Source organism: Triturus cristatus, chromosome 8 (assembly GCF_964204655.1).
Source record: "Triturus cristatus chromosome 8, aTriCri1.1, whole genome shotgun sequence".
NCBI lineage: Eukaryota > Metazoa > Chordata > Amphibia > Caudata > Salamandridae > Triturus > Triturus cristatus.
The window spans coordinates 71,388,562-71,411,558 of record NC_140591.1 but is presented as its reverse complement, the minus strand read 5'-3'; the positions used below and the strand labels follow the sequence as shown (position 1 = coordinate 71,411,558).

The following is a 22,997-nucleotide window of genomic DNA, read 5'->3' as shown; positions in this document are numbered from 1 at the left end:
TGAGAGAATGCCTATCCTCCTGATCGGGTTCTGTGTATGCCTGGGGTGTGTGCGAGGAAGAGTCCTGCAGGGCGGAAGTGTCTGGATGGTTGATGGAAAGAGATGCAACTGTTAAGGTAGGTGGGGCCTAAATTGTTTGGTGCCTTCAATGTGTGTTGAGTAGTTTGAAATGAGCACATTGAGTGGAGCTCCCTGAGGTCTAGCATACGTTGAGGTCTGTTTGGGAGGTTGAGGATGAGTCTGGCTACCGAGTTCTGGATGGCGTGTAGTCTTTTAGTGAGTTTCTTGGTGATCCCGGCATAGAGGGTGTTCCTGTAGTCCAACTAGCTGAAGACACGGGTGTGAGTGACAGTTTTTCTAGCATTGCTTCAAGGCCATTTGAAGATATTCCTCAGCATCCACAGGGTGTATGAGCAGGATGCAGTGACGTGGCTGACTTGTGCCGTCGTGTCCAGTTTGCTCTTGATGATTACTCCAAGGTTCCTGCAGTGGGTGCTGGGTGTGGTGGTGGGTCCAAGTTCAGCTGACCACCAGTTGAAGTCCCATGGTGAGGTGTTCTTGACAAAGATCACTACTTCTGTCTTGTCGGTGTTGAGTTGAGACAGTCAGCTTTCATACAGTTAACGACTTCGGTCATGCGGGAGGTGAACTTGTTTCTTGTGTTGAGGTCTTGTATGAACGGGGGAGTATGAGTTGGATGTCATTGGCATAGGAGAGGATGTTGATGTCATGTACATGAATGTCATTGGCCAGAAGGATCATGTATGCTTTTGAGAAGGTAGTGCTGAGCGAGAAACCTTGAGGAACTCTCCGGGTGACTTTGCAAGCTTTTGAGAAGTGAAGCGCCAGGCTGCCGGCTTGTGTTCGATCTGTTAGGAAGTAGCATATCCAGCAGAGAGCGGGTCCTAGGATGCCAATCTCGGGCAGGTGTCTGATGAGGATTGGATGAGAGACCGTGTCAAAGGCTGCAAAGAGGTCCAGGAGAATGGGGCTGCCTTGTCTTCTTTGTCAAGGATCATGCAGATGTCGTCTGTAGTGGTAGTCAGTGCTGTTTCTGTACTGTGGTTGGTGGTGAATCTCGACTGCGTGGCACGAGGAGCTGGTGATTCCTGAGATGGTTTGAGGCAACAGTTGATTAGTTTCCCTAAGACCTTCACCGGGTAGTGTAGGAGGAAGATAGGTCTGTAGTTGCAAAGTGTGTTGGGGTCCACGGATGGTTTCATGAGCAAGGGCATGATGGTGGCATGTTTCCAGGTGTCACACTGTGGCTGAGTTTATGGAGTGATTGAGGATGAGTGCTTTGCTGATCAGTAGGAGTCCTCTGGTGAAGGCGTGTGCGGGCAAGGGTCATACGGGGTCCCTGTGTGGATGGTCTTCATGGTACAGTGATTTTGATAGCAGTGATGGTTGGCTACGAGGTCAGGGTTTGTTCTAGGGCTAAAATGGGAAGTTGAGTTGCTACGGTGACTGGATCTGGTTAAGGGTAAAAGCTGCTATATATACAGGTGATTTTGTTACAGAAGAATTCTAGGAGCCACTTGCAAAGGTCTTGTGAGGGAGTGGTGTTGCTAGAGGTGGCAGGAGGCATTGATGTGATCTGCAAGAACTGTGTTTTGTGTTCCGTATCTGCTGATGGTGGTGTCTTAGGGCTGATTTGAAGATGTCTGTATCTGTTGTTCTTTGACTTGTTCTCCATTTGTGCTCCAGTTTCTTACAGTGGCGTTATCTTAGCCTGAGTTCCTCTGTGTACCAATTGACCTGTGGTCGAGCACTTGGTTTTAGGTTGGAGACGAGCCAGGTCGTCAACACATGCAGTTGGTTATCCAGCTGTTGAGGTTCTTGATGGCTTTTGGCAAGTTGCAGGTGTGCTCGGGCCAGTGTGCAGAGAGGGGAGAAGCCCGCTTCTCTTTGGTGATGCTTTTCCACCTGCAGTGGGTGGTTCCGGTGGTGCTAGGTGTGCGGTGGTTCAGAATGTGCATGCTGAATCTCACAAGAGGATGTCTGGCCAAGTCATAGTTGCTGGCTTTTTTACTGTGATGCTGCTGAATGAGGAAAAGATTTGGTCCAATAGGTGTCAGCCAGTGTGGGTGGATTCTGTAATGTGCTGGATGAGGCCAAAGTTTCCAAGATTTTCTAGCTGGGAGATAGTGAAAGTTAAGGTTGCCGAGGAGGCTGAAGGTGCCGAGAAGGCTGAAGGTGCTGGAATGGATGCTCAGTAGTGCGACAAGGTCTGTGATGTTACTGGCAAAATTGGCATGGGGTCCTGGTGGTCTATATATAAGTGTTCTGCCCAAGGAGAGATGGTTGTTATGTGCTTCTTGAACATGAGGTGTAACATGAGGAAATCAGTGCTGGAACACTCATTTCTGAAATGATTTTGCATCCCATTGGGGACACAAAATGGTTTTACCTGCAATCCTGGAGTAGTTGTGTATTCCGTAATTAAATGCACCCACTGTATCACAGGGGTTAGCGCTTTTGGTTGGAAACTGACTGTATGGAGATTACGCCTGACGTTGTAATGTGGGCCTAACTTTATGTAAGCGTTGGCTGAGACATTGAAAGTGGCATGATATGCGTGATGTAAAACACTAGAGGTGGTGAATGAGACAATAACAGTAACATTGCACGCAGAAAGTATAATAAATATAGTACAGATATACAGGAGTTAATGTTGGATGAAACACTGACAGTGACAATACATGATAGAAGTATAATACAAGTCATACTTATACACAAGAGGTGTTGGTGCATGAGACATTAACAGTGACATTACATGCTAGAAGTCATACATATAAACAAGAGGTGTTAGTGCATGAGACATTGACAGTGACATTATATGCTGGACGACATACCTATGCAAAAGAGGTGATGGTGCATGAGACATTAACTGTGACATCACATGCTAGAAGTCATACTTATACAAAAGGGGTGATGTTGCATGAGACATTAACCGTGACATTACATGCTAGAAGTATAATACAAGTCATACATACACACAAGAGGTGATGGTTCATAAGAAATTAACAGTGACATTACATGCTGGAAGACATTCCTATACACAAGAGGTGATGGTGCATGAGACATTAACTGTGACATAACATGCTCAAAGTTATACATATACACAAGAGGTGTTGGTGCATGAGACACTAACAGTGACATTACATGTAAGAAGTCATACATATACACAAGAGGTGATGGTGCATGAGCCATTAACAGTGACATTACATGCTAGAAGTTACACATATACACAAGAGGTGTTGGTGCATGAGACATTAACAGTGACATTACATGCTAGAATTCATACATATAAACAAGAGGTGTTAGTGCATGAGACATTAACAGTGACATTATATGCTGGACGACATACCTATGAAAAAGAGGTGTTGGTGCATGAGACATTAACAGTGACATTACATGCTAGAATTCATACATATACAAAAGAGGTGATGGTGAATGAGACATTGACAGTGACATTACATGCTAGAAATCTTACATACACACAAGAGGTGTTGGTTCATGAGACATTAACAGTGACATTATATGCTGGACGACATACCTATGAAAAAGAGGTGTTGGTGCATGAGACATTAACAGTGACATTACATGCTAGAATTCATACATATACAAAAGAGGTGATGGTGAATGAGACATTGACAGTGACATTACATGCTAGAAATCTTACATACACACAAGAGGTGTTGGTTCATGAGACATTAACAGTGACATTACATGCTAGAAGTTTAATACGAGTTACACGTATGCACAAAAGGTGTTGGTGCATGAGCCATTAACAGTGACATTACGTGCTATAAGTTATACATATACACAAGAGGTGATAGTGCATGAGACATTAACAGTGACATTACATATGAGAAGTGTGACACGGGTAGTAAATATATACAAGGGGTTGTGAACGAGATTCATAATATACACAATGAATTTTCCTGTCATAGTAACATCATGAACATAATTAATATAAATAAATACGATTAAATCAGAGTAATCTTGCCGTGGAATAATATGTTTATTGAAAAAATAAGCCGATATACGGAGGAAAAACATACAGAGGGAGTTATGGCACTCACAAGAGGGTGATTGCCTAAAAGCAGATGCAGGCGAGATTACTCTCATTTAATGGTATTTATTTATATTAATTATGTTCATAGATGTTACTATGACAGGAAAATTCATTGTATATATCATGAATAGTCAAGTGCTTATATAAGCACCAAACTCAGGCATTAGTGTAACTATAGAAATACCATTACAAAATGGCGCTTGTATTTTTATGAGCACCATCCCTCTTTTATTTCTATGTCCACAACAATAACGCTTAAAAAACATGCTGCCGCCGAGTGTCAATTGTAATCACTGACGAAGGATTAGTTCCGAAACGCGTTTGTTTGCTGCACGTTCTAAATAAATGAAATTTGCTGCAACCCGACCCCGTGAGTGCTGGTTTCCTTGCGAGAAGGAGGAATCGGTAGCTAGAATTTATCGCGGAGCATCGCCGCGACGAAGCACCCGCCTCAAGAGTGAAGCGCTGTTTACGGTGCATGGGAGCAGGATATATATATATATATATTACCTACTGGCGGTCGCCAGTAGGTAGTTATAGTTAGGACCTATTATCCATAGGAAATCTGCAACATTCTATTTGGAATAACTTTGGCGCCGGTTGACAAATCTTCGCAAAATTTACAAAACTCGTGGCCCGCTCCGGTCTGCTCCTATGCTGAAAGTCTTGGGGTGATTCGTCAAGCGAGGGCCGAGAAAAAAGGGGGGTCCCAAAACGTGTTTTCCCTATGCAATTTTCCATAGGGATCGTTAGTCGCAGCTACAGCCCGAACTGCTTAACGGAATTACACCAAATTTGGCAGAAAGGTAGACCTTGGTTCAGAGTCGTGCCTTTTGCTTAAATGGTGTAAATCCGTTCAGTAGTTCCTGGGAAAATCAAAAGTAAAATCACATATATATCTGGGCGGAGCCTAACCACACATCTCATCGTGAGATCTGATTGGCTGTCAGCACTTCATCCAAGAAGTGTTGGCAGCCATCTTGGGACCAATGTACATGATAGCACCTCATTAAAAAGCATTGCAGTTAATAGAAGGTTTTAATACTTTAGTTACATTATAAATCATTTGTTGATGGTACCATAGTCATTTTAGGAATTGTGGTATGTTCTAAGCTGATTTTACCATGTGAAAAAGCCTTCTGCTTGGATACCATGTTTGAGAGAAAACTATTTTCTCATGCTTTTCCCACAGAGGTTTGGAAGATGATCTATAAGCTAAACTGAGAGCATATTTTCTGTAAATTCACATTATCTTTCTCAGTCTTGTGAGAATGAAGTCTGACATTCTCAGTAAAACATGTACATCTAACAAGGGCAGAGACTGTCAGTTGATTCCTTTGTGTTCTACTGCAGCTTCCCAGAGTGTTCCAAAGAACAACTAGAGCGCTAACAGTCCTACTTATGATAAACGTATGGCACACCTGAAGCCATCTTGATTGGAATAAAGTGGTAACTCTTAAAACATTTAATTTAAAAGGAACAAAATGAAGGGGTAAATTTTGCCATAGAAAGTATGATTAGTGCTGCAGAAAGAAAAATTAGCGGTACAAAAGGGGGTTCTTTAGCCCACTCTGCCACCCCAGTTCAGACATGGCCATATGCAAATCAGTCTGATCCTGTGCCTCATGGGAACAGTCCAGCCCGAACTTGGCACTTCGGGCTGGACTGTTCCCATGAGGCACAGGGTCAAGACTGATTTGCATATGGCTGGGTTCAAACTGGAATGGCATGGTGAGCAAAAAAACGATTGATTTAGACCTAGATCTCTGTACTGGGTTGAATGTATGACATTGTTCTGCATTCTGTCCATCAATTGTTGTTTTTGCATTTGTCACCCCGAGTGGGACGGGTATGCTCAGACGTGAGTCCCGTGCTCTCCATGCCACTGGAATCAAGCTATCCTGTCTGAAGAGGGGTGAAACCCCGAAACCGGTCCTAGGATGCTTGTTTCCAGTCCAGGGAGGACCTGGCTTGGCAGTTCTGGCTGGACTGTTCCCATGAGGCACAGGGTCAAGACTGATTTGCATATGGCTGGGTTCAAACTGGAATGGCATGGTGAGCAAAAAAACGATGGATTTAGACCCAGATCTCTGTACTGGGGTGAATGTATGACATTGTTCTGCATTCTGTCCATCAATTGTTGTTTTTGTGAAAGAAAAATTAGGGCACATTTTGAGTGACTTCTCAAATCCTCTTCTACTATTTCATTAAAAAATTCTGTCATGCAGACTGAAACATGCACTTTCAATACCAGCAGCAGACTTCCCTGGTGAGCAGTAGCTTGACTACAGTGATCTAATAAGCAACTAGAGTTCTAACATTCCGAATGTATGGCAAATGTGTGACACATCTGAATGCCTTCTTGATGCAATCAAAGTAAAAAACCTGAAAGTATTTCCTACTGAGGAGACTGTAGTAAATGAGGAAATTAGGAAACTTCATAACAAATAAGTCTCCCAAGATGGCCACCAGAGATAAAAGAGCCCAAATGTAGCACAAATATCACCCAGATGTAGCCCAAGTATAGCCCAATGACAGAATGTCCCAGAGTGTTCTAAAGAACAACTAGAGCGCTAACAGTCTTACTTATGACAAAAGTATGGCACACCTGAAGCCATCATGACTGGAATAAAGTGGTAACACTTAAAACATTTCATTTGCAAAGGAACAAAATGAGGGGGTTCATTTTGCCATAGAAATTATGATTAGTGCTGCAGAAAGAAAAATTAGGGCACATTTTGACTTCTCAAATCCTCTTCTATTTCATAAAAAAATTCTGACATGCAGACTGAAACATGCACTTTGAATACCAGCCGCAGACTTCCCTGGTGAGCAGTAGCTTTACTACAGTGATCTAATGAGCAACTAGAGTGCTGCTGATGGAGCGGGTAGTACAACATTTTGTATACCCCCTCCATTCTGCATGAATATACTAATTATATAATCTATTAATCATAATATTATTAAATGAGTTTTGCATGTTTCCTAATCAACATTATTAATATACAAAATATATGTGGGATCTGCAATTTGCATGGCTACATAATCTTTATGACTAAAATCCGTACGCATACTAACAGTAGTATATGTATTAAATATAATATTGCATGATATATGTGGCTTTTGTAACGTTTTCGTAATGTTGCTCGAGAAGGAAGACCTAAAGGCGTATATGAATGCTTTAAATGTCGCTATACGCTAGATAAATACATACACATAGAGGGATTAGTAAGGGATTAACATTAGATTCATTATTTCTATGTATTAATTACTCTTTTGTGTTTGTTTCGCCTAAGTTATCCTTTGGGTCTAAAATCCAATATGGCCGCTGACACAACACGAGGTGATGGCCACTGTTCCACGAGGTTTGGAGTGGAGTGCGCCTGTGCGACAAAACGTCCCTGTGGCCTCGTCCTGACATGTGCCTTAGTGTTCCAGAGCAAGGTCACGGTGGGATCACAGCCAAACTGAAAAACAAAGGACTCTTAACAAAGAACTAGAACGGACTGACTTTGTGATGTCATCTTTGAACTGTACCAAGTTCCCAAAGACTCTGCCGGACGATCTCAACCAACCAATCAGGACTGCCCAAATTTTACAAATCGTATCTTCTTTACCCCATTTTTATTATAAATTGCATGGTAGAATAGAGAGGAAAAAAAACTCCATCCGATCAATCGCTTGCTACCCTTTCCTTTACACGACGAAGACAACGGTAACACTATGCGATGCTACTGCCTTCGGTGACTATTGCGTTCCTGAATCTTTGACGGACCGAATGCTGCCCATTAATCCGATGAACTGCGAATTTTCTTAAATCCATGGGCATTGATAGATGCTTGCACGTCTCTGGTCCTTGACCATTCTTTGGGACGGTAGCGTGCTGCACGAAGGACTTTGATTTGCTATTGACTGAATGACCGCCAATTTGATTATGCCAGACCAATGATTTAGAGGACGCCCGATATCCAGATTAGGTAAATATGGTGTTCTGTGATTTACATGAAAATTAATTTTCTAAATGCAAGCTTAACCTTTTACGATAAAATAGATAAACAATTATTGATTAACAAGCAAATGCGTTTGTGATTTATTGAGGGAGGTAAGATCGAAATCTTGAAATGTGTTTTAGCTGGTTCTAAATCACCATCAACCAATCCAACTAATTTGATCCATCGATCACGTGGGAGGAGTGCCTTGATGTTTAAGATTGAGATCTGCAGGAGAAAGGGTATTAATGTATAAAGATGTAATATAACTTTTCTTCCTATAGGTAATAAGGTATTCCTTTCATGTCCAGTGCTTGAACCGCTCATCTCTCCTGTATGTGCAGACCAGTGTGAAGCGACGTGTGAATGTTGGTGTTATGGGCCCCACCAATGACTGCATGTGTGAAAGCGTTAGTGTGATGTCTGGTCTGTGACGAAGGGAGGATATCGGTACGGGTCTCGTCCTTTTTCCCCATTACCTAGGTTCCCGTGCTGCTTCACTACCATTCAGAATTTATGGCAAATGTGTGACACATCTGAATGCCTTCTTGATGAAACCAAAGTAAACAAGCATTGAAAATGCAGTAGGTCTCGCCCTCGTTTAAGTTAAAGCAATTCTGTTTGTAATTAGGTGGCTTTTTAGATTTGCTTGTATTAGTGTTTTTCAAACTTTCATGTACATAACAGGCATATGTATGCATATATGTATATGTATGCATGCATTTATATTTGTATTTATATAGATATGCAGATTATATATATGTATGTATATATACACATACATATATATAAACGAATATGCATATATATGCATATATATATGTGCCTATGTGTGCATGTAGAGAGAGGTAGAGAGAGGTAGAGGTGTAGAGGTAGAGGCGTAGAGGTAGAGAGGTAGAGGTAGAGAGGTGGAGAGGTAGAGAGCATTAGAGAGAGGTAGAGAGAGGTAGAGAGGTAGAGAGTAGAGAGTGAGTAATAGAGAGTAGAGAGTGAGTAGTAGAAAGTAGTAGAGAGTAGTAGAGAGAGTAGCAGAGAGTGAGTAGTAGAGAGTAGTAGAGTGAGTAGTAGAGAGTGAGTAGAGAGTGAGTATTAGAGAGTGAGTAGTAGAGAGTGAGTAGTAGAGAGAAGTAGAGAGTGAGTAGTAGAGTGAGTAGTAGAGAGTAGTAGAGAGTGAGTAGTAGAGAGTGAGTAGTAGAGAGTAGTAGAGAGTGAGTAGCGGAGAGAGAGTATTAGAGAGTAGTAAAGAGTGAGTAGTAGAGTAGTAGAGAGAGAGTAGTAGAGAGTGAGTAGTAGAGAGTGAGTAGTAGAGTGAGTAGTAGAGTGAATAGTAGAGAGTGAGTAGTAGAGAGTAGTAGAGAGTAGTAGAGCGAGAGTAGTAGAGAATGAGTAGTAAAGAGTAGTAGAGAGTGAGTAGTAGAGAGAGAGTAGTAGAGAGTGAGTAGTAGAGAGTAGTAGAGAGTGAGTAGTAGAGAGTAGTAGAGAGTGAGTAGTAGAGAGTGAGTAGTAGAGAGAGTAGTAGAGAGTAGTAGAGAGTGAGTAGAAGAGACTGAGTAGTAGAGAGTAGTTGAGTAGTAGAGAGTAGTAGAGAGTGAGTAGTAGACTGAGTAGTAGAGAGTAGTAGAGAGTGAGTAGTAGAGTGAGTACTAGAGAGTAGTAGAGAGCGAGTAGTAGAGAGCAAGTAGTAGAGAGTGTGTAGTAGAGAGTGAGTAGTAGAGAGCTGTAGAGAGTGAGTATTAGAGAGAGTAGTAGAAAGTGAGAAATAGAGAGAGTAAGAGAGAGTAGTAGAGTAGTAGAGAGTGAGTAGTAGAGTGAGTAGGAGAGAGTAGTTGAGAGCGAGTAGTAGAGAGTGAGTAGTGGAGAGTGAGCAATAGAGAGTAGTAGAGAGTGAGTAGTAGAGAGTGAGTAGTAGAGAGTAGGAGAAAGTAAGTAGAGAGAAAGTAGTAGAGAGAGAGTAGTAGAGAGTGATTAGCAGAGAGTAGTAGAGTGAGTAGTAGAAAGTGAGTAGTAGAGAGAGAGTAGTAGAGAGAGAGTAGTAGAGAGTAGTAGAGAGTGAGTAGTAGAGAGTGAGTAGTAGAGAGTAGTAGCGAGTGAGTAGTAGAGAGTGAGTAGTGGAGAGTAGTAGAGAGTGAGTAGTAGAGAGTGAATAGTAGAGAGTAGTAGAGTAATAGAGAGTGAGTAGTAGAGAGTAGTAGAAGGTAGTAGAGAGTGAGTAGTAGAGAGTAGTAGAAGGTAGAAGAGAGTGAGTAGTAGAGTAGTAGAGAGTGAGTGGTAGAGAGTAGTAGAGAGTAGTAGAGTGAGTAGTAGAGAGTAGTAGAGAGTGAGTAGTAGAGAGTGAATAGTAGAGAGTAGTAGAGAGTGAGTAGTAGAGAGAGAGTAGTAGAGAGTGGGTAGTAGAGAGTAGTAGAGTGAGTAGTAGAGAGTAGTAGAGAGAGAGTAGTAGTAGAGAGTGAGTAGTAGAGAGTAGTAGAGAGTGAGTAGTAGAGAGTAGTAGAGTAGTAGAGAGTGAGTAGTAGAGAGTGAGTAGTAGAGAGTAGGAGAGAGTAAGTAGAGAGAAAGTAGTAGAGAGAGAGTAGTAGAGAGTGATTAGTAGAGAGTAGCAGAGTGAGTAGTAGAGAGTGAGTAGTAGAGAGTGAGTAGTAGAGAGTGAGTAGTAGAGAGAAGTAGAGAGTGAGTAGTAGAGAGTGAGTAGTGGAGAGTAGTAGCGAGTGAGTAGTAGAGAGTGAGTAGTAGAGTGAGTAGTAGAGTGAATAGTAGAGAATGAGTAGTAGAGAATAGTAGAGAGTAGTAGAGCGAGAGTAGTAGAGAATGAGTAGTAAAGAGTAGTAGAGAGTGAGTAATAGAGAGAGAGTAGTAGAGAATGAGTAGTAGAGAGTAGTAGAGAGTGAGTAGTAGAGAGTAGTAGAGAGTGAGTACTAGAGAGTGAGTAGTAGTAGAGAGTAGTAGAGAGTGAGTAGTAGAGAGTAGTAGAGAGTGAGTACTAGAGAGTGAGTAGTAGTAGAGAGTGAGTAGTAGAGTGAGTAGTAGAGTGAATAGTAGAGAGTGAGTAGTAGAGAGTAGTAAAGAGTAGTAGAGAGTGAGTAGTAGAGAGAGAGTAGTAGAGAGTGAGTAGTAGAGAGTAGTAGAGAGTGAGTAGTAGAGAGTAGTAGAGAGTGAGTAGTAGAGAGTGAGTAGTAGAGAGAGTAGTAGAGAGTAGTAGAGAGTGAGTAGAAGAGACTGAGTAGTAGAGAGTAGTTGAGTAGTAGAGAGTAGTAGAGAGTGAGTAGTAGACTGAGTAGTAGAGAGTAGTAGAGAGTGAGTAGTAGAGTGAGTACTAGAGAGTAGTAGAGAGCGAGTAGTAGAGAGCAAGTAGTAGAGAGTGTGTAGTAGAGAGTGAGTAGTAGAGAGCTGTAGAGAGTGAGTATTAGAGAGAGTAGTAGAAAGTGAGAAATAGAGAGAGTAAGAGAGAGTAGTAGAGTAGTAGAGAGTGAGTAGTAGAGTGAGTAGGAGAGAGTAGTTGAGAGCGAGTAGTAGAGAGTGAGTAGTGGAGAGTGAGCAATAGAGAGTAGTAGAGAGTGAGTAGTAGAGAGTGAGTAGTAGAGAGTAGGAGAAAGTAAGTAGAGAGAAAGTAGTAGAGAGAGAGTAGTAGAGAGTGATTAGCAGAGAGTAGTAGAGTGAGTAGTAGAAAGTGAGTAGTAGAGAGAGAGTAGTAGAGAGAGAGTAGTAGAGAGTAGTAGAGAGTGAGTAGTAGAGAGTGAGTAGTAGAGAGTAGTAGCGAGTGAGTAGTAGAGAGTGAGTAGTGGAGAGTAGTAGAGAGTGAGTAGTAGAGAGTGAATAGTAGAGAGTAGTAGAGTAATAGAGAGTGAGTAGTAGAGAGTAGTAGAAGGTAGTAGAGAGTGAGTAGTAGAGAGTAGTAGAAGGTAGAAGAGAGTGAGTAGTAGAGTAGTAGAGAGTGAGTGGTAGAGAGTAGTAGAGAGTAGTAGAGTGAGTAGTAGAGAGTAGTAGAGAGTGAGTAGTAGAGAGTGAATAGTAGAGAGTAGTAGAGAGTGAGTAGTAGAGAGAGAGTAGTAGAGAGTGGGTAGTAGAGAGTAGTAGAGTGAGTAGTAGAGAGTAGTAGAGAGAGAGTAGTAGTAGAGAGTGAGTAGTAGAGAGTAGTAGAGAGTGAGTAGTAGAGAGTAGTAGAGTAGTAGAGAGTGAGTAGTAGAGAGTGAGTAGTAGAGAGTAGGAGAGAGTAAGTAGAGAGAAAGTAGTAGAGAGAGAGTAGTAGAGAGTGATTAGTAGAGAGTAGCAGAGTGAGTAGTAGAGAGTGAGTAGTAGAGAGTGAGTAGTAGAGAGTGAGTAGTAGAGAGAAGTAGAGAGTGAGTAGTAGAGAGTGAGTAGTGGAGAGTAGTAGCGAGTGAGTAGTAGAGAGTGAGTAGTAGAGTGAGTAGTAGAGTGAATAGTAGAGAATGAGTAGTAGAGAATAGTAGAGAGTAGTAGAGCGAGAGTAGTAGAGAATGAGTAGTAAAGAGTAGTAGAGAGTGAGTAATAGAGAGAGAGTAGTAGAGAATGAGTAGTAGAGAGTAGTAGAGAGTGAGTAGTAGAGAGTAGTAGAGAGTGAGTACTAGAGAGTGAGTAGTAGTAGAGAGTAGTAGAGAGTGAGTAGTAGAGACTGAGTAGTAGAGAGAAGTTGAGTAGTAGAGAGTGAGTAGTAGAAAGTAGTAGAGAGTGAGTAGTAGACTGAGTAGTAGAGAGTAGTAGAGAGTGAGTAGTAGAGTGAGTACTAGAGAGTAGTAGAGAGCGAGTAGTAGAGAGCAAGTAGTAGAGAGTGTGTAGTAGAGAGTGAGTAGTAGAGAGCTGTAGAGAGTGAGTATTAGAGAGAGTCGTAGAAAGTGAGAAGTAGAGAGAGTAAGAGAGATTAGTAGAGTAGTAGAGAGTGAATAGTAGAGTGAGTAGGAGAGAGTAGTTGAGAGCGAGTAGTAGAGAGTGAGTAGTGGAGAGTGAGCAGTAGAGAGTAGTAGAGAGTGAGTAGTAGAGAGTAGGAGAGAGTAAGTAGAGAGAAAGTAGTAGAGAGAGAGTAGTAGAGAGTAGTAGAGAGTGATTAGTAGAAAGTAGTAGAGTGAGTAGTAGAGAGTGAGTAGTAGAGAGAGAGTAGTAGAGAGTGAGTAGTAGAGTAGTAGAGAGTGAGTGGTAGAGAGTAGTAGAGAGTGAGTAGTAGAGTAGTAGAGAGTGAGTGGTAGAGTAGTAGAGAGTAGTAGAGTGAGTAGTAGAGAGTGAGTAGTAGAGAGTGAATTGTAGAGAGTAGTAGAGAGAGAGTAGTAGAGAGTAGTAGAGAGTGAGTAGTAGAGAGTGAGTAGTAGAGAGTAGTAGCGAGAGTGTAGTAGAGAGTGAGTAGTAGAGAGTAGTAGAGAGTGAGTAGTAGAGAGTAGTAGAGTAGTAGAGAGTGAGTAGTAGAAGGTAGTAGAGTGTGAGTAGTAGAGTAGTAGAGAGTGAGTGGTAGAGAGTAGTAGAGAGTAGTAGAGTGAGTAGTAGAGAGTAGTAGAGAATGAGTAGTGGAGAGTGAATAGTAGAGAGTAGTAGAGAGTGAGTAGTAGAGAGAGAGTAGTAGAGCGTAGGTAGTAGAGAGTGAGTAGTAGAGAGTGAGTAGTAGAGAGTAGTAGAGTGGTAGAGAGTGAGTAGTAGAGAGTAGTAGAGAGTGAGTAGTAGAGAGTGAGTAGTAGAGAGTAGTAGAGAGTGAGTAGTAGACAGTAGTCAGTCAGTGTCAGTCAGTGTCAGTCAGTCAGTCAGTGTCAGTGTCAGTCAGTTAGTCAGTGTCAGTCAATCAGTGTCAGTCAGTGTCAGTCAATCAGTGTCAGTGAGTGTCAGTCAGTCAGTGTCAGTCAATCAGTGTCAGTCATAGTCAGTCAGTCAGTTTCAGTCAATCAGTGTCAGTCAGTGTCAGTGTCAGTCAGTGTCAGTCAATCAGTGTCAGTCAGTGTCAAATAGTCAGTGTCAGTCAGTCAGTGTCAGCTAGAGCAGCTCTGCTGACCTAGTTCTCTGGCTCTAAAGCAGCTCTGCTGACCTGGTTCTCTCCCTCTAAAACAGCTCTGCCGACCTGGTTTCTCTGGCTTTACAGCAGGTCTGCTGACCTGGTTCTTGGGCTACAGAGTAGCTCTGCTGATCTGGTTCTCTGGTTCTAATGCAGCTCTGCTGCCCCAGTGGTTCTATGGCTCTAAAGCAGTTCTGCTGACATGGTTCTCTGGCTCTAGAGCAGCTCTGCTGACCTGGTTCTCTCCCTCTAGAGCTGCTATGCTGACTTGGTTCTCTCCCTCTAAAGCAGCTCTACTGACCTGGTTTCTCTGGCTCTAGAGCAGCTCTGCTGACGTGGTTCTTTGGCTCTAGAGCAGCTCTGCTGACCTGGTTCTTAGGCTCTAGAGCAGCTGTGCTGACCTAGTTCTCTGGCTCTAACGCTGCTCTGCTGACCTGGTTCTATGGCTCTAAAGCAGCTCTGCTGACTTGGTTCTCTGGCTCTAGAGCAGCTCTGCTGATCTGCTTCTCTCCCTCTAAAGCAGCTCTGCTGACCTGGTTTCTCTGGCTCTACAGCAGCTCTGCTGATCTGGTTTTCTGGCTCTAGAGCAGCTGTGCTGACCTGGTTCTCTGGCTCTGCAACAGCTCTTCTGACTGTGTTCTCAGGCTCTAAAGCAGCTCTGCTGACCCAGTTCTATGGCTCTAAAGCAGTTCTGCTGACCTGGTTCTCTGGCTCTAGAGCAGCTCTGCTGACCTGGTTCTCTGGCTCTAGAGCAGCTCTGCTGTCCTGGTTCTCTGGCTCTAAAGCAGTTCTGCTGACCTGGGACTTTCCCTCTAAAGCAGCTCTGCTGACCTGGTTTCTCTGGCTCTACAGCAGCTCTGCTGACCTGGTTCGCTGGCTCTAGAGCAGCTCTGCTGACCTAGTTCTTAGGCTCTAGAGCAGCTCTGCTGACCTGGTCCCTTCGCTTTAAAGCAGCTCTGCTGACCTGGTTCTCTTCCTCTAAAGCAGCTCTGCTGACCTGGTTCTCTCGCTCTAAAGCAGCTCTACTGACCTGGTGTCTCTGGCTCTACAGCAGCTCTGCTGACCTTGTTCTCTGGCTCTAGAGCAGCTCTGCTGACCCGGTTCTTAGGCTCTAGAGCAGCTCTGCTGACCTGGTTCTCTGGCTCTAAAGCAGCTCTGCTGACCTGGTTCTCTGGCTCTAGAGCAGCTCTGCTGACCTGGTTCTGTGGCTCTAAAGCAGCTCTGCTGACCTGGTTCTCTCCCTCTAAATCAGCTCTACTGACCTGGTTCTCTGCCTCTAGAGCAGCTCTACTGACCTGCTTCTATGGCTCTAAAGCAGCTCTGCTGACCTGGTTCTCTGGCTCTAGAGCAGCTCTGCTGACCTGGTTCTCTGGCTCTAAAGCAGCTCTGCTGACCTGGTTCTCTCCCTCTAAAGCAGCTCTGCTGACCTGGTTTCTCTGGCTCTAAAGCAGCTCTGCTGACCTGGTTCTCTGGCTCTAAAGCAGCTCTGCTGACCTGGTTCTCTGGCTCTAATGCAGCTCTGCTGACCTGGTTCTCTAGCTTTAAAGCAGCTATGCTGACCTGGTTCTCTGGCTCTAGAGCAACTCTGCTGGCCTGGTTCTCTGGCTCTAAAGCAGCTCTACTGACCTGGTGGTTCTCTCCCTCTAAATCAGCTCTACTGACCTGGTTCTCTGCCTCTAGAGCAGCTCTGATGACCTGGTTCTCTCCCTCTAAATCAGCTCTACTGACCTGTTTCTCTGCCTCTAGAGCAGCTCTGCTGACCTGCTTCTATGGCTCTAAAGCAGCTCTGCTGACCTGGTTCTCTGGCTCTAGAGCAGCTCTGCTGACCTGGTTCTCTGGCTCTAAAGCAGCTCTGCTGACCTGGTTCTCTCCCTCTAAAGCAGCTTTGCTGACCTGGTTTCTCTGGCTCTAAAGCAGCTCTGCTGACCTCGTTCTCTGGCTCTAAAGCAGCTCTGCTGACCTGGTTCTCTGGCTCTAATGGAGCTCTGCTGACCTGGTTTTCTGGCTCTAAAGCAGCTCTGCTGACCTGGTTCTCTCCCACTAAAGAGCTCTGATGACCTGGTTCTCTGGCTCTAAGGCAGTTCTGCTGACCTGTTTCTCTGGCTCTAGATCAGCTCTGCTGACCTGGTTCTCTGGCTCTAAAGCAGTTCTGCTGACCTGGGTTTCTCCCTCTAAAGCAGCTCTGCTGACCTACTTCTTAGGCTCTAGAGCAGCTCTGCTGACCAGGTTATCTGGCTCTACAACGGCTCTGCTGACCTGGTTTCTCTGGCTCTGCAGCAGCTCGGCTGACCTGATCCTCTGCACTCACGATGCACGCACCCGACTTCGCTAAAATATTTGTAAAAAGAATATAAGTTTATTATAAGTACAAATATATTATTTTTATGAATATCTTAGATAATCTATTGCCCTAATACATATATTAACCCGTTCTGTGCTCATGACGAGCTCAGCTCGTCATGAGTCACAGTGGAGCTGTGCTCATGACGAGCTGAGCTCGTCATAACTGCAGCAGCCTGCCCATGCACGATTAATTCCCCGCCTGTGCGGGAGAATTAACCAGTGGGTGGGGTCGTGACGAGCTCAGCTCGTCATAAGCACAGCGCCACTGTCAGTCATGACGAGCTGAGCTCGTCACGAGGACAGCGGTGCCGCGGCCCCCCCTCCCACCACGCACAGTGGGGGAATTAGCCCAGCAGGGAAGGGGTTGAAGAGACGTACATATCATTTTGGAACATACAATTTTTTTGCGGGAGTCGTGCACCAATGACGCCCCAGCAGGTACCGTAATGCACATGTGTCACAAATGCGCGGGAGCAGGAGTCGCAGACTGGTCGCATACCAATCGCGCACATCACGTAATATTAAATGTATATGATGTAACTGAAAAACACGCAGCCATCGCACACCATACGCGGATCCTTCACGACTTTTCTAAAATGGCGGCTAGAATGCGCGCACCCACCGTGATGTGTACGCTTTGAGTGCGCGACTCCGAAAAAAACGTGGATGTTTTTTTTTAAAGAAAATAATATAAATGTATTAAAATAAAAAATGAAAACGAGAAAATTAATCAATATTTCAGTTTGAATTTTTAAAAAAGAAGCCTTAATTATACATTTGTATCCTCCTTACGTTGTTTGGGTACACTTATCTTTACCTTTACTGACAGGGTTTTTACGATTTTTTTATTTACCCTTGATACCTACCTCTGGTGCTCTTTGGTTGATGGTTTATTTGTTTGTTTGTTTGTTTCTTTATTTTTATGTATGTGGTCCTCCTAGTAATCTCTTTTCACCTTCACTTCAATATTCCATAATCTTTACCCTTTCAGTGAGCATTTATCTTAACTGAGAGTTTTACTTGAATCCTTCTCGATTTTTTTATCCAATCTTTTTAATGTCCCTAATTAATTACCCCGAGATGTTTTTACCCTGTGGAACTGGATTTCTGAGATTTATGGTCAGTACCACAGCCCCACAATTTGCTCCTTTTGAATTTTGGAAGGTAAAACATTGAAAACTCTGAATTAGATGTGTTTACAACACTAGGCAAATGTGTCACCTGCAATATTGGTATCTACTGGGTGTCACACATACCTCACATAATCTGGCCAACTACAGATTGGGCCCTTTTCTGGATACTGAAAGGTGTGGAATAGAAAGTCAGTCATATGTTTACGGAGCTGGCATCCGCGTAGTAGAGATGATGGATAGGGTAATGGTACTGGTTAGCTACTAGTTAAGCAAACTAGTTTTCTTCATGCAAAATAAACTATGGGGACTCTCTAGGAACATGGTACCCTGTTGGTCCATACCATTTCTTTGCTCACGTCTGCATGCTACGGATGAACTTGACTCACTGACTTAGGTGACTCTTCACCCTATGAAAAAGGAACCATACATTACCTGCGGTATATAGAATAGTCCCAAGAGGTTGGCCACTGCCGTGGACACCCCTGATCCGGTGGCCCCCACCACCGCAATGGTGGAAGGGATGTGCTCCGAGCAGTTACAGAACTCATCCAAGTTCAGAGAGTCAATCTTGTTCTGAGCGACAAAGCTCAGGGTGGCCTCCAGGGCTTTGGACACGGTGTTGCAGGTGTCGAATATCCGGTAGCCCAGGGTCAGGTTGGGAAGAAGCGTTGTGGTGTTGTTTATCTCCTCGATGGCAAAGATCATAGCTTGGAGCCAGCGGAAACCTCGGAAGTTATACCTGGAAAACAGGAGGCAGACATCACAGCTGTCAATACAAGAAGTGACATACTACGGACACTTGTTAGTCAGCACTCACTCTGCGTAGAGACATATTTCATATCGTTTTATCCTAGTCTCTCAAATACACCCCCATTATTTATTTAATAACAATGTAAGTGAAAGATGCCAATAAAACTTTTTAGCTTCAGAGTCCTTGTTACAATGAACCCCACGGGGGATTATTAAATGTGGAGGACTTATGGATGACGCAGATACCTTTTTATAAACTTGGATACCCTGATCCTTTTAACCTTCTCTTTTGCTCTGGGAGGATGGAGGCAGAATCCCAGCTCTCCCTCCTATGGTAAAAGCAACACCAGTGGATGGACCAGGAGTCAAAATGTAGATTCTGACGTGTGCCATTGTGACCACGATGGCTGCTACCACACGCGTTTTTTAAAAGCCTTTCTTCGTCGTTTTATCGACAACAATAACAGATTAGCGTTGCCAACAATGGGTCACACTGAGTTACCTGTAGCTTTACAACCACAAGCGGTTTTAGAGCTCAAACATATTTGTTAATATACAGACCACGGAGGTCATGTGGTCACAATGACTACAAAGCAAGGCTATTGAATACATGTGATGCCTCTAAACTGAATGAAAATATGTAAATGGACATCAATTAAGGGTAACTAGGGGCAACTCTCATCCGTGGCTTGCCCTCTGGCACCGCAATCACTGTCCTTGGTACAGGAACAGAAAGCAAGAATGCCCCTCGGGAACCCGTTTTACTATCTGTAACTTCTACCTCTCGCTCCTTCCGTAGCCACTCAGCAGCAAATAGGAGTTTCCTAATGTCAGTCAGATAATACAATATGTTTATTTAAACCTTTAACGCAACAAAATTCGTACACCTTGAATGTTATACATGCTTTCAAAATCAATAAATCCATTTAAAATGTCTTAAAAAATATTTTTATGCTTATAAATCCCTTCCTATTACACAAGTTGCATCACATACCTCATATCCATTAGGAATTCTGCAGGATGCAGTCGCTCTAAAACTCCACAATTATTAACAAAAATCTTTTTTCATGCCCGCAATACCCACAACCAATCTATCAGCATGTGTAGAGAGCTACATCTTACATTAAAATATGTTAATGGATGAAGGATAAGACAACAGATCCACATAGTCATGTGATCCTGGGTCAAAGGGTAAATGATGTCATGCGCACGTGTGTAATGAGCAGCCGCACTCCTTTCCATTATTCTTGGTGTGTTTTTAAGTTGACATTTATGATCACCTCCTTGTGGAATCTCAAACCTCAACGGGATCTTTATTCTCTTTTTTTTATATATAAAGTATATTCACAAAGAACCACCGTCTCGTGGCGGAGGCCCCGCACTCGCGGGGGAGTCTGCATACTTGGGCGGAACCTTCACAATGAGAATTCTCATTGCGGAGAAACCACCCAGAGAGCGACAACTCCCCCACGACTGCAGGGCCTCCGCCACGAGGGCGGACACTCCCTCACGACTGCAGGGCCTCTGCCACGAGTGCGGAGACTCCTCTACGACTGCAGGGCCTCTGTCACGGATGCAGACACTCCCTCATGACTGCGGTGCCTCCGCCACGGATGCAGACACTCCCTCATGACTGCGGGGCCTCCGCCACGAGTGCGGACACTCCCTCACGACTGCGGGGCCTCCACAACGAGTGCGTACACTCCCTCACGACTGCGGGGCCTCTGCAACGAGTGCGGACACTCCCTCACGACTGCAGGGCCTCCGCCACGAGTACAGAAACTCCCTCATGACTGCGGGGCCTCTGCCACGAGTGCGGACACTCCCTCACGACTGCAGGGCCTCTGTCACGAGTGCACAGACTCCTCATGACTGCGGGGTCTCTGCCACGAGTGCGGACACTCCCTCATGACTGCGGGGCCTCCGCAACGAGTGCGGACACTCCCTCACGACTGCGGGGCCTCCGCGACGAGTGCGGACACTCCCTCACGACTGCAGGGCCTCCGCCATGAGTACAGAAACTCCCTCATGACTGCGGGGCCTCTGCCACGAGTGCGGACACTCCCTCACGACTGCAGGGCCTCTGTCACGAGTGCACAGACTCCTCATGACTGCGGGGTCTCTGCCACGAGTGCGGACACTCCCTCATGACTGCGGGGCCTCCGCAACGAGTGCGGACACTCCCTCACGACTGCGGGGCCTCCCCAGCTATCTTCAGGTCAGGACCAAGCCTCTCAGATCCCTCCCTCATCCTCATGACCTACAGCTGCCTCCCCAGCTATCTTCAGGTCAGGGCCAAGCCTCTCAGATCCCTCCCTGATCCTCATGACCTACAGCTGCCTCCCCAGCTATCTTCAGGTCAGGGCTAAGCCTCTCAGATCCCTCCCTCATCCTCATGACCTACAGCTGCCTCCCCATCTTTCTTCAGGTTAGGGCCAAGCCTCTCAGATCCCTCCCTGATCCTCATGACCTACAGCTGCCTCCCCATCTATCTTCAGGTCAGGGCCAAGCCTCTCAGATCCCTCCCTGATCCTCATGACCTACAGCTGCCTCCCCAGCTATCTTCAGGTCAGGGCCAAGCCTCTCAGATCCCTCCCTGATCCTCATGACCTACAGCTGCCTCCCCAGCTATCTTCAGGTCAGGGCCAAGCCTCTCAGATCCCTTCCTGACCTCATGACCTACAGCTGCCCCCCCAGCTATCTTCAGGTCAGGGCCAAGCCTCTCAGATCCCTCCCTGATCCTCCTGACCTACAGCTGCCCCCCCAGCTATCTTCAGGTCAGGACCAATCCTCTCAGATCCCTTCCTGACCTCATGACCTACAGCTGCCTCCCCAGCTATCTTCAGGTCAGGGCCAAGCCTCCCAGGACCCCCAGAGGCTCAGGGCTCCATATCACCTCCTGGTGAACCTCTCAATGGACCTCGCTTTACTCCGCCAGCCTTCACTGAATCAAGGCAGCTAGATTTCCTAATCCCTTCTCCTCATTATTTAAAGCTCGATACAGGAACGCTATAAACTCCCCAACAGAGAGCGCTGCAAAGATGCATCAATGAAGAACCCTCTGTAAGTAATTCATACCATGTATGCAGAGGATGTCATCCTGCACAGCTGCAAGAGCTGAGTGTGCCCTGAGGTCTGGGCGGAATCCACACTGGCATGGGCTAGGTATTGTGAAGCCAGGGAAGAAACACATTTTCCATTTATGAGACAGCCCCGGTAAGCCCACACTGAGGCAGAGGTTGGAATAAACAGATAGGTTGGAGGATAAGTTTTTCAGCTGTCCATGAATGGATTTAATCTATACAATATTTGGGATTGTATTCAGAATGAAGATAGATTTACTTCTGAAGAGTCTACGGTCATGGCAATGTCCTTTTTTGTGTGAGCGCACGGTGGTCAGGTAAGAGGTGCCGTGAGCAGATCGAAGGGAGGTGTTGCGGGATTCATTGACAAAGGAGGCCCAGAATTCAAGAAAGGCAGAAAGAGCGGTGAGTGGAGGGCATCAATGAAGCATTGGGATGAGGTGTGTGGATGGGGCAGGGAGGAGGTTTGAGGATAGGTATTCTGCTATAGAGGGCTGGAAGGTGGTATTATGAAAATGAAGGAAGGACTAAGGTAGAATGTCCCACCTCTTCCTTCTAGTCTCTTCCACATGCTTGAGAAAGACTTCAGGGCTGGAGATGTTTTGGAAAAATAGTATGGGATTTGAGATGAACTATACTTCTGGTAGGAAAAAACAGTCTCTATTATTAGGTTGTGCTAAAAGTCTGTAAAGGAGAATGGAATGATTGGTAAAAAGGGCAGATATGAACGTAGGGTGGCATGAACAGGTAAGAGAGTGTTTTCTAGTATTTGAGGAGGCATCATGACACAGGCCCGGGTTCTGCAGGTATGTGTTTATGCCGTCGCATGTTTCATTGATAAGGCTTTTACCTGGAGTGCAGAGTATTAGACTGTTTGGGAGCATATGATAGGCAGGGAGAACTGTGAACGAGGCTCTCTAAAGCAAAGACCCTCCCTTCGCAGACGTCTCCGAGCCCTCCGTTCAGTAGAAGAAGCGTGATAGAGCGCTACATCATTTGCAGAAGGTTGAGTCTAATAGGTACCCGTATGTAGGGCCGGACTGGCCATTCTGACACTCTGGCATTCCCCCAGTGGGTTGCTGTCTTGTGGCCCACCTTTAGAGCAGGATGGGATGTCATTACCCCAGATTGCCTCTATGGCCCCATTCTAGTCGCAGCCACCCAGACTGTGGGGCCGGTTTGAACAATTTTTCCAGGATTGCTTTTAATTTCCAGGCTAGCCCTGCTGGTTTGGAGTCGAGGCAGAGAAGGGTGTTACACTCACTTCAGACTTGTAATCTGAGTGCACCTGAGTTTACAAGACCAGCTCTTATGAATATTGTGTTAGAGGATACAATGATTCTAAGTCATTCAAAACACAATTAATTGATTTTCAATTTGTGAATTTATCTCAGTCACAGGTAATAACCCTGGGCTGCAGGTCAAGTGATCAACTTTTAAATGGCCTGTGCCTTTACTGTCAGGGACCAGCCATGCACTAATCAGTCTGGGCCCCACCAGGCATGGTTTAAACTGCACCATTAGGCCAGGCCTCCTCTGAATGGCCACACAAGCAACCCATGGTCTCAGCCAGACTGGGCCTCATCAGGGAGGAGCCCCTTGGGTCCAAGGGCACAGCAGACTAAGATGCACATC

At 44.9% G+C, this 22,997-nt stretch overlaps 1 protein-coding gene and 1 long non-coding RNA gene across 4 annotated transcripts in view; one reads left to right on the top strand and one right to left on the bottom strand.

The window, feature by feature from the left end:
* CASR (calcium sensing receptor) overlaps nucleotides 1-22,997 on the bottom strand; it is a 606,327-nt gene that overhangs the window by 115,555 nt on the left and 467,775 nt on the right. For both annotated transcript variants that reach the window (XM_085621014.1, XM_085621013.1), the window contains exon 3: nucleotides 17,962-18,268. In XM_085621014.1, the coding sequence (XP_085477140.1) occupies nucleotides 17,962-18,268 (307 nt within the window). The remainder of the gene's footprint in view (nucleotides 1-17,961; nucleotides 18,269-22,997) is intronic.
* The window catches only part of LOC146801354 (uncharacterized), a 463,543-nt gene that overhangs the window by 234,900 nt on the left and 205,646 nt on the right, over nucleotides 1-22,997 (top strand). The window lies entirely within an intron of this gene.